An 11,999-nucleotide genomic window follows, 5' to 3' on the forward strand; every position below is an offset into this window, starting at 1 on the left:
CTTTTCAAAATTACATCATTTTAATATATTTAACAATTTAGACAAAGAGCCTATATTGAAAACCAGTAAAAGTTAGAAGGAATGAATTGATAACATATAAATAAAATAAAAAAGTGTAATTTATAATTTAACCTTTATTTTTTAAGAAATGTTATTTTCATAACATTTTCTTAATACTTTCAAAACAAATTTTAACTGACAAGTTTTTTATTGTTATTGATGGGTAAATAAAGTAATTTCAGTAATGAGTTCAAATTAGAATTATTAACAACTTAATTATGACTTAAGATTTGTTGTGAAAGTATGGTAAAAATATTGTGGATATAGCACTTATCTTCTTTTTAAAGCTTCAGTACAGAGTTTTGATTGAATCCGTATATTGGTGCAGGCATTTGATCACAGCCCCATAGTAATGCATTCATCAAGATATCTCCATATATTATTGCTAAGAAGATATCAAATAGAGCTTAATACAAAAAATCAAATTATTTCTTTTATAAAGCAAAAATACACAAATATTGCCGAAGGGTTTCCTTTTTTCAACTCCTGCGTGTTGCAGTCACCAGTACATGCAGCATGGAAGGTAACCTTGTACAGTTGTACCCCCTTCCCCTCTCTTTCCCCTCTATTTCTTATTTCTCTAACCAACCAAAAACTAGAAACAAGAAACAAAAATCACAACACAATGCTCCTCAAAACTATTTTGTCAACTGGAAAATGGGGAATACTATTCAACTATAAATAAATAAATATTTATATATTAAAAATAAATAATAATAAAAAACTTACAACACGCTATTTGTGATTTCTTTACTATTACTCATTGAGTACATAGTTAATTCATAAGCCTTGGAGACTTCAGGGAATAAACACTCCTCACAAATCCTTTACCAAATTGACCAACGGATTTTAATACATCAACTGGATCTTCTCCTTCCTCTCGACCCCGTTTCTAGAATAATATATAAATTCAGGGCAGAAGATTCAAGTTAATAAGATCAGTACACTATACACATTGCATCTCATCAAGTTTCTTATCAGAACTTGGGAAAGATATTGAAATATACCTTGGAAGAAAATCTGTCCCACGTTATGCCAATAGCATCTCCTCCCAGAGAATCATACCACACCTTGAACATGTTGGAAAACTCTTTCTGCATGTGTCAAAAGAAAATGTAAGTAAATAATAAGGAGAGCAATGACTTCAAGATTAACATCAAACCAGTGAAAATGCTTGCCTCTAAATCTCCAACAAAGAACCTCAGCGGATCAAAGTTCACCAATAGCTTATTCTTCAGTTCCTCTAAGCTACCCTTAAAGTCTACAGGTGACATGAAGGGTTGGAAAACCTTGCTAGCATTCCCCCGAGCGACATGCTTCCCTGCCCAGGATGTGCATGTTATGGAACTTAATTTACTAAAAAGTTCAGCAATGCTAGTGAAAAAGGCTGCAGAAGTTTACCTTGGTTTAGTTCAGAAGGAAAGAGAAGCCGTTGGGGGTATGGTAATCTGTCCCTGTGGAGAAGAATGACAGCATCATAGTTGTTCAAAGGAGTTCGGAGAAGGCACTGCAAGAAAAAAATAATGCTGTAACAACTCATGTACATAGAAATCAAAAAATTAAAAAACCACAACCCTCTAAAACCTGACAAATGTTTCAGACTCACCTCCCATTTATAGGAATCAATCTGGTCCTGCAAGATGAGTTTGTTCAACAAGTTTGCACTGCTTCTAGCATAAGCCACCAACCTTTTAAGTTCCTTTTGAGTAAAACAGTTTCCATGTGTCAATAAAGAATAGGACACAATCCATACTAAATCTAACACTATTTGCACATAAAAACAAGAACTGGATGCAGGCAAATAGATGTTGAGAGTGTCTCCACTGAGCAAAATCTAGATGATACCAAAGAATTTCCTCTTGGCTAAGCCAATGTTTGCAGGAAAGTTACCAAGATACTCTCACAGTACAACTCACAAGAAATGTTTTAATGCAAAAGGAATATCCATTGGAAAGGTAACAATATTGTCAAATAAGCACAAGCAAATTGAATTTAAAGGAACTACCAACCGATGCCATAAATTAGCAAGCACGAACATATGAGAGGATGCTTCAGCTTTTAAACAATTAGGCAACCAAGTTGAATTTAAAGGAACTACCAACCGATACGTTTGGAGAGAATCTGGTCCAAGCCTCAGATGCCTTGTCATAAGCTGTAGCCAGGAACATTGCTGCACTTATATTTTGTTTGTTTTCTTCGTAACCTTTTCTAGTCAACATAAAGTTATTCTGAAAAAATGATAATGGACATCCAGTGAAAAATAAGATCACAAATTTAAGTAAGAATGAACCAAAATTATTGTATACTATTCAATAATAATTCACTCAATACAGAACTTACACTTATCTCTTTCTCGTCTTTTGGGCTCAAATCTTCGTTTATGTCAACAACCAAAGCAGAAAAGGTCCAGTCATATTCTGATAGCAATCGGAGGAACCTATTAATGAAGTTGGAATGCATATGACAGAACACCATCAGGCCCAAGGAGACTAACTAGTTTGCAGATCTGAGCAACCCATATATTAAATAAGCCCACATATGGAGCCATCAATTCAGAAGAATTAGTTTAAGTTACATGTTATAAAGTCCTGGAAGAAAGGTTTCTTGACAATCTATTTCTTCATAATGTTTTAAGTTAATATCTATGATTTAAGGTGCAAAATCAAGCATGTAATTTACACAGTAACAAATTAGTTAAAATTCCTTATATGCGGAACAGATAACCCAACCTTAAAAATCCAGTGATGCGAGAGCAAGGAGCATTAAATGGTAAAGGTTTTAAAAAGAGATGAGCAACCAATAGCTCGACTGCCTCTTCTCCCAAGCAAGATGAAAATAGATGTGAGGCAACCCATCGTTTTGCAATCCTTCACAAATAACAAAAGGAAGTTATTCAGAGTTGGGGGTTGAACCAGAAAGATAATTTAGCATGCAAAAATAAAAGCTCACCTAACTACAGGTCCATATAGCGGATAACGACCCTGTAATCCATTAATCATGCTAGAATGCTGACTGCGAACAAAAAGTTCTTTGTCTATAGAGCTGACCCACTTAAATTGGTCACTTCCATCTGCAAATTAATTGGTTTAATCAAGTCAACATCATAAAAGTCTGACAAGCAGACCCATATATATGTAGTCATATGTTAGACTTAGAGTTCTTACCTTCCCTTTTCAACAAACTCAGGCCCCTCTCATGCCAAATTTTAAGACGAAATACATATCCAGACATGAAAACATCAACATCATCCTCAGTTGCAGTACATGTCATCCCCCAAGAATTCTGGAGACTGCCATAGTAGTATCATTAGATAAACCTTTAAAAAAGAATATAGCCATTGTTGTGAATAAAGAAGCCCAGCATGACCTACCTCTCTCCAATTTTAAGAAGGAAAGCAGTTTTAGTTTTCTCAATCGCTATATCATCCATTGGCCAGTTCCCAGAGCCTTCCAACTGGATCAGAGAAAATTATAACTTTCAGAAATTAAATAACAAGAATCAATAAAGAAAGCAAGACAGATAAACAAGATATCATGCCTGAATCATAACTTCCAGAGGCTGAATGCAGGATGGCATGAGCTTTTGTAGCCTTGGAACATCACCCTTGTCAATAGCCAGTGGATGAGGTTCGGGAGGGAAGACAGAAGTAAACCTGAAAGCTGCAATTTATATAAGTGCACAGGACAATAATTCTTGGTTGAGGAGGGTTAATTGGCTATAAAAGATAAGCCAAATCAAGAATTTTCCTTAATAACAAAATAAACTCTGTATAAGAACAATCCAAACCCAAATTCTCGATTGAGTTTTATGAGCTAAGCTACCATTATAACTTCTATAAGCAACAAAAAAATCTATTAAACAAAGATAACAAAACATGAACAAAGATTTCCAGCTATGAAAAGGTACCTGGATCTAAGGGCTGCACACTAGATACCTTCAACGGGATGTCTTGGATAAGACGCAGGCGCTTTGATAAAACTTCAAGTGCCTTAAGCAAGCTTCCAGAAAATGATATAGGATCTAATAAAATTATCACTTTCTTATTACAAAGCATTGAGCAATTCCAAGAGAAAAGAACAATAAAAAGAATTGGCAAAATTTAAAAGAACTCAGTGGCCAATTCATTACCACGAACACCATGAAGTAGAGAGAAATCAAGTTGATCCAAAATATGCACAATATTCTCCTTTGATAAAGAAAGATGCCGCAAAAGTACATATTCAGCAATTCTTTTCAAAATGAGATGTCTATTCCAGTGCTCACTTTCCCATACTACGAAAAATGGGGAAAAAAAAAACCATCAGGTTTATCATCTTGACACTTGATCTTAGCCAAACAGGTAAAAAGCATGCAAAACCTCCAGAATCAACTAAACTTGATTACCAGCAGCCAAAAGAAGCATGAAGGAATACCTCACCTGTGCTTTCTGCAATTGTACCATCTTTAAATCTCCTAAGCTCAGCCTTCTCCCCCCAAAACTTTCGGAATTTGAGAGCCTAGTGCAAATCATGAGCAATATCAACAAACATCAGAACTGCAATGAAATCCTCCCCCCCCCCCCCCCCCCAAAAAAAAAAAAAAAATCTAAAAGAGAAAACCCAAATACCTCCTGCTTATTTTCAGCATTTGGGCCAATATCAACAACCCTGAAAGCATTCTCCATGGAGTTCACTGAAACTCCAACAAGCAATGGCTCTCTATCTAATATTGAAAAGCCCTGGAGTGCTAAGCTGATTAGAAGATGTCGATCCAAAACAAGAGCAAACTATGGAATGGGAAGTTGAAGTTAAAATTTGATTCCATACATTCTCTATACTGCATTCTGACAATGTGTTTCTCCAGATAACACGAATCAATTTTGCTCTATTATTCAACCCCTGATTCAAAAGACTGTGCACCTTCTGCTCATATAGTCTCCAACATTCATCATCCAAGCAAAATCCCGACGCATGAACCTCACTTTTCCCCTTTAAGTCCAATCTGAATAAGCAAAAGTGTAAAAGAAAAGGGCAATGGAGAAATAATGTAGCTTAAAAAATTCCAAGCAATAAATCACAACAAAATCCAATGAATGCAATGACTATTAACAAGAATAAATTGTGCAAAACATAAAAGTTGTAGACATGTAGACCAAAGACTTTCTAGAACTACTAGTCCAAAATCACATGCATGGAAAATGTGCGCAGATTGAGAAGTCATAATCATACTATACTAATTTTTTATTGGGGGAGGAGGGAAGTAATCTACTAAAATATAAATGCCCCAATATTATCCATATTCACTACCAACCTGCCTAAATTTTCAAAAACTTAAGGCATTAATAAAAAATTTTATTGAAGAAGAAAACAAGTGGAAGATCAAAGAAACATTTTATTGACTTAACTAAATTTTGAGGAGAAATAAACCATAATTTGAAATTTTGAAAATCTACACCAGAGTTGACTCCATAACCCTGTGAGGGAAAAAAAAAAAGCCCAACTAAACCAACAAATGTGAACAATTTAAGCTGAGATTAAAAGGCAGCACCCTATTTGACCATGACCTTAACAAAACACTGACATTCACTTAAAGTTCAAATGTTGGGCAATCATTTCTCAGGATGAGGGCCATCTGATCTTCTAGCTTCTGTTGGGGTTATTTTTTTACTCCAATATAAAGACAATGACTGTAGAGCAGGTTTAATAAGCTCAAGTTAGATTCCCAAAGAAAGTCATAATCTTTGTTAACTCCTTAATTGACATGCCTTTTTTAACTACTATTAATGGTATTTTAGGTCTTCTTCTACCTTTTTTTCCCTTTGACTTGATCCAATCTCTCACTAGTGCATTAATCGCTCACCTTTACATATGACCAAAAAATCTCAAGTGACTCTCCTCTTCTTTTCATTAATAGGAGTCATACCTATTTTTAAGCAAATTTCCTCATTTTGAAGCCTATCTTTTCTTATATTTTTAGTTATCCATCGTAACATTCTCATTCCAGCTACACTCATTTTATAACAGTCCATCAATTAGTACCAAACAATCTTCTACCTTTTTTTTTCCATTGACTTGAATCCAGGCTCTCACTGGTGTATTAATTGCTTGCCTATACACATGACCAAACAATCTCAAGTGACTCTCCTTATTTTGAAGCCTATCTTTTCTTGTATTTTTAGTTATCCATTGTAACATTCTCATTCCAGCACACTCATTTTATAAATTAATTAGTACCAAAGAGTATAGCTAATCTTATAACATTCTTATAAAACTTCCCCTTTTAACTTAATAGGAATTTTGGGATCATGCAATACTCCTGATGTGATTTTCTTGGTCAATAAAAACCACATGTAGATCTTTAGAGGCTTCTCTATATCTTTCATTAGACGTCTAAGTAAAATAAATAGCTTCCACGGTAGATAGCCCTGGCATGAAACCAAATGATTCTCTAATATTGTTGTTTTGTGTCTTAACCTATGTTCAATCACCATATAATAAAGGCCATGCAATTATATTTTTCTAAAGTAGGAAAGCGTAAAGCATGCTTGCAAAACCAAAATTATGCACCTTTCTTGGTTGATAACTTGATATTAAGAAATATAAAACCTCTTTCAATTTTCAAGAATAACATTTAAGAAAGTATAATTCATCACTTCACCATTCCATCTTTAAACAAGTCTTCTGTTAAGCAATGAATGACAAACGTTACAGATATTAGTTAAACAGTTTTACCTTATGCAATAGTCATATTTAGCAGCAGAGTCAACCTTGGTCATAAAAATTTCCTCAAATCCACCATCTCTGCATTTCTCTATGCACTTAAGTGTCAAAGTAGCCTCGTCTTGGAGCTGAAATGTTAAAAAATGTGTGCATATATACATATTTTTCATAAAAAAAGTTTAATGTGGGTTAAAATAAAACTTAAACAAGATATTCAAAGTTTTGATTTAATACATATGGACCACAATGTCCTGGCAAATAGTACCTAAACGAAACCAATCCTTGATATACGAAATGACATATTGAAGGGAGCTGATGGATCACAAATAACAATTGGAAAAGCTTCTTTATATGAAACCCTTTCCTGCAACACCAAAGTGCATAATTACAAATATATAAACAATAAAGAAGATGAGCAATATTGCATTTTCCATGACACTAATAATGAAGAAAAAAACACAATGAAAAATACACACAAAGAAAAAAGAAAATCTTTAATTGTTTCAAGTGATCAGACACATCAAAAGACTCCATCATGGACCTATTTCTCATGTTTCAATGCAGAAATATGCCAGAATATAATTTGGCTCATAGTGGCACTCATGATAATTCATAATTCACCCTTGCTTGTAGTTGCTTCTTTGTTTTTGTGTTTTTTAAAATCTTCAACAATCAAATTTTGAAAACATACAAAAATAGAAACAAGAGATGATTTATACTTGCAATGCAAGAGCACAAAACAAGAACAATAAGAAAAGTAGAAATTATATCACATAGGATCAGTAAGCAGCAGACCTCCTGTGATATACCCTTCTGGCCTTCCCGTCTGAAGTAGAGTCCATTGTTCCATATTTTTGCAGTGGCTGCAAATCAATTAGTAGACATTATTGTTATGAACATGCACTAAATGAAAACAAGTTACATCCCAAAGAGCCAATAATTAGTAACAAGAATACCAACCACAAGAACTTCCACGGATGCACAAAGTCGACCCAATCCTAATGATTCCAAATTATACTACTTAATATTTAAACATGTACTTCCAAACCATTTATTCTGCATTGTTCTCCCATACCGACCATGTACAACACCTAAGATGAAAGAAATTGGTTTTCCTTATTTCATTAAAAAGATAGCGGCCTAAGTACAACACTAATAAACACTTTAAAGGCTAGTTAATCTTCTGCAATAACTCTGGTTACTGGTCATTTGATTTATTTTATTCTTTTCCCCCTTTTTCTGTCCTGTAAAAGGAATTAATGCGTCTAAGTGTTCAAACTGTGAAGCCTACATCAAATTATATCTAGCTGGAAACTGAAACTGAGAAGAAAAGTCTTGAGACAATTCGTAAAGAATACCACAAAAGATAACACAAAATCAAAACAAGTTGCAAAATAATCCAATACAGCAACAAGCACCCAATTCATTCTTTTTCCCTGATAGACAAAATAAACAAGCCGCTTTCTCTTTCAAGTACAGTTCAACATTTTGCACACCTAAAATCACTTGCTTGAACAACCAAACTGATATTACCATCATATTAACCACTAATAAGCACCACTTGTCTTAACACAAATTACAGTTTAGTCTATTGAACTACATACCAATAAGTTACTTCATCTCATATATAGATTCTACAATTAAAATATACTAATTATTTCATAGCTTCAAGTTCAATATGTGAATGAATTTCACCATACATATGACAACAACCATGAAGAATAAATATTACAGAGTCAAAAAAAAAAAAAAAAAAACTTTTGAACAATAAGGGCTTAAAGAAAAACAAATTATACCAATGAAGTTCAATGTAACACGAAATATCTGCATTGCCCTCATAGAATTGGCAATCTTGTTTTGACTTGCAAGGTATGACAATATGACAGATATTAGAAACCCATTCAGGCAATCATGAACATAAATCGAGCTTCTCTGCCGAGCCCAAACCTACATCAGCAGGAAAAACTCATATTTCCATGTCCCAATACAAAGCTACTAAGTTAATTGTTAAAATGACTGATACTCTAGAATTATACCTTCAGTAAAATTGAAGCCTCTCCTAACTCCTTCCATCCAAGAAAAGTCTTCTTAATAAGTTCTGAAGTATCTTCTAAAAACATGTCTTCCAAAATACTACTATTGTACTTCGGTGTAGCCTGTGGAATACCCCCTTTAATAAAATCACAAAACAAGTTAACAGTTTAGGTGAAAACACCACAACAATAACATGCTAAAACTGAAGAAAACTCATTACCATGAGTCAAAGCACGTATATTGCTCCGTTTCAGGTTCAACTTTTTTATGGTAAACAGGGAGTTTGTTGTAGGGATTATCCTTACAAAAAACCCAGGAAGTCCAACAAGCTCCGTAGCTGCAACACAGATAATATTTGCTTACTTGGATTAATAGAAAAAAAAAGGGGGGGGGAGGGGGGGAATATTGTACTCATGGTGTGTATACAAAGCCCAAAATAAACCAACAATATTTGTTCAGTCCAAATTTGCAAGATTAGGTGTAGCAGTAAAATAATAATCCAATAACTCAGTTTAAATAAATGCAAGAGGAAAATAACAGTTAAAAGTTATACTTATAACATCAGAAAAACAAACCTGGATAGACAAGCAATACAGGTTTTCGGGCCTCGTTCTGTAGGGTAGACCATTCAACCTTAACTGAGGAAAATTTCAAGTACTTCTTGATTATGGAAAGGTATAGGCACCTTTTTGCATGGTACCGATAATTCAAATAATCTTTCTCATGAAAGCACTCCTGCCAGAAAAGAAACATTATAAGTAGTAATATGCTTATATTGATACATATAATTAACAACGTATATCATGTATACCCAAGAGTATTGGAAAAGCAGATTCTGTAACTACTATCTGCTAATATATTACCCAATAAGTTCTGTAGCTTACTATCCCTGAGCTTTAACTCTTTAATGGTCAATAGAAAATATTAAAAGCAAGATGATCCCTTCCCACCCCAACAAATGCTTCATCACTCAAATATAATTAATTACTTGATGCTCTATGAAAAGTTCCATGTCTTCTCAAGGTAATTACCACTAGATATAAGTCAAGGTGAGTAACCAGATATCTTTCTTTACATACTAATTTGACCTTTGATGCGTAGCCATTACAACTATTTATTACACATATTCCACCCCACCATGACATAAAAGCACTAATTCTCTCATGTTGGTCACAGTCAGTGACCTAAAACCAACTTATTACAGTTGTATACACATCTAAATTAATAAAATCAGTGTCCTAATAACACAAAGCTCCATTTGCAGCATGGGATAGCTTGTTAGCTTACATCAACAGTACGCACATGCAACTACCTATGCTATAAATTTTTTGATGAACACAACTACCTATGCTATAATTATAACACAAAGCCAGTTCATTTGATCATGTGTAAAATAAGTTGAAAAAAAAAATCAATATACGCTGTTATTGGCCTAGTTTTTATTTCATTTTATTATTTAAGATTTTATTTTTGTTATTAGGAGTTGGGTAATTAGATAACGATGTTAGTCTAGAATAAATCTTATCTACTTGTGGTATAGAAAGATTAGGTTTCTTTTGAACTTAAATGTTACCTTTATCTTGTAAAGCTATTTAGCTTGATTAATAAAGGAAGTTGAGTAAGCTAAAAAATATTATTATTGAGTGAGTTCACTTTGGAGTTCTAGACTCTCTTGAAGTAGTCCATTTATCAATTAGGAGATCTTGGATCCCTCAAAGCAACCAACAAACCAATTGGGTTTGTATCATATGCTGGTACATTTTACCAATAAATTTTTTTATGGTACGTTTACACAGGCACTCAATGAGTTTTGAACCTACGATCTCACCATCCATCCATTCTTAATTTCTTATTAGAAAAGAAAATAGCATTTGGACTATAGCTCATCAGCACATGGAGCATATATGCTATGCACAATGCAAGATTGCTACAACATAATAATGCACTAAACAAAAGTAGAAAACAAGTAACACAAATGATAAATTAGTTATACATCAATCACAAAATTAATCAGTTTTCATCAAAAACACATAAAGGAGGTTGGCTATACAAGTACCTTTGGTAACCGAATAAAAAGATCAACATTTATATCAGGCTTCACTATGCATTGTATCGCGTAACTCCCACCAATTTCAATAGAAGTTGGCTTCTTGAATTTGAACTCAACTTTGTCCGCACCAATGTCTCTCACAAAACCAGGAGCTTCATCTGCTGTTACCTGTCCATCAAGTTCAATTAGTAAGTAACAAAGCCTTTTTTATTGAAAATTCATTCTGTTTCTTTCTGGCTGCCAAACAGAGAATTAGGGCCCTAGGGTTTTGGAAAGAGAGTAGCGAGAGAACATTACCTTTAAGTCATCGGGGATTTTATCGATGGCGTCTTTGATGGCTGAAACGGTGTCGTTAACGTGCTTGGATAAGGTAGGCGAGTAGTCGAGGGTGACCTCCTTCAAGAGCTCCCTCACTTTCAAATCCATGGAGTCTGACTCCATTGTTGTTCACTCTGGTTGGCGACAAGGACGGACCAAGGATTTAAAGTTAAGGGGGCCTGGAGATAAGCGAAAAAATAAAAAATCTCTGAGACAGAGAGAGACTCCCAAGCCCCAAACACAATCACACATATTCAAATTCAATTCACAATCATACTCAGCAAAAAAAAGCGACAACACAATCACAGATTCACAACACAAACATTATATCAATGTTATGTTAGGTTTTGAAGTTTACCTCCGGAGACACCGGTGGGTTGGGCAAATCAAGCTGCCGGAGGCGCTGAGGGCAGTGGCGGCGACGTCGGTCTGTGTCTCTCGGTCACTCTCTCTCGGTCTCTGTCTCTGGCTCTCGACTCTCTCTCTCTTTTTGGGTTAAGGGTTTAGTGTAGGGTTTTACTCCGTTTTCGGTTTTTGGGCCTTGGGTTTGGGCCTTTGGTTTAAATTTAAAAAATTCTGTTTGGGCTTTTTTTAAATGCAGTATTCAAGCCCATTCTTTTTCGGCCATTTTTGGGCCTTTATTGGCCCTTTTTTTTTAGAAACCTGTTTTAGCCCTCTTTGGGCGTTTATTAGGAACCAGTTTGGGGCCTGTTAGAAGCCTTTTTATATTTTGGACATTTTTGGGCCTTTTTTAGGAACCTGTTTTGGCTCTTTCTGGGCCTTTTTACACATCCATAAAGCATTTTACAATTTACACAGGGCCGTAGTAACCATGAACA

At 34.6% G+C, this 11,999-nt stretch overlaps 1 protein-coding gene across 1 annotated transcript; it reads right to left on the reverse strand.

Moving 5' to 3' along the window:
- Positions 1–454: 454 nt before the first annotated feature.
- On the reverse strand, positions 455–11,620 carry LOC115986650 (nucleolar protein 6-like). Its single transcript, XM_031109877.1, is given in 27 exon segments — positions 455–952; positions 1,068–1,154; positions 1,239–1,381; positions 1,462–1,567; positions 1,667–1,759; positions 2,163–2,288; positions 2,401–2,497; positions 2,790–2,927; positions 3,010–3,130; positions 3,225–3,349; positions 3,431–3,513; positions 3,598–3,719; positions 3,967–4,080; positions 4,189–4,332; positions 4,478–4,556; positions 4,667–4,777; positions 4,866–5,040; positions 6,771–6,886; positions 7,024–7,122; positions 7,554–7,621; positions 8,555–8,705; positions 8,795–8,928; positions 9,013–9,129; positions 9,368–9,527; positions 10,849–11,010; positions 11,140–11,339; positions 11,519–11,620. Coding segments are annotated over 26 exon segments (3,132 nt in total). The 5' UTR covers positions 11,284–11,339; positions 11,519–11,620; the 3' UTR covers positions 455–835.
- Positions 11,621–11,999: the final 379 nt, after the last annotated feature.

Source organism: Quercus lobata, chromosome 4 (assembly GCF_001633185.2).
Source record: "Quercus lobata isolate SW786 chromosome 4, ValleyOak3.0 Primary Assembly, whole genome shotgun sequence".
NCBI lineage: Eukaryota > Viridiplantae > Streptophyta > Magnoliopsida > Fagales > Fagaceae > Quercus > Quercus lobata.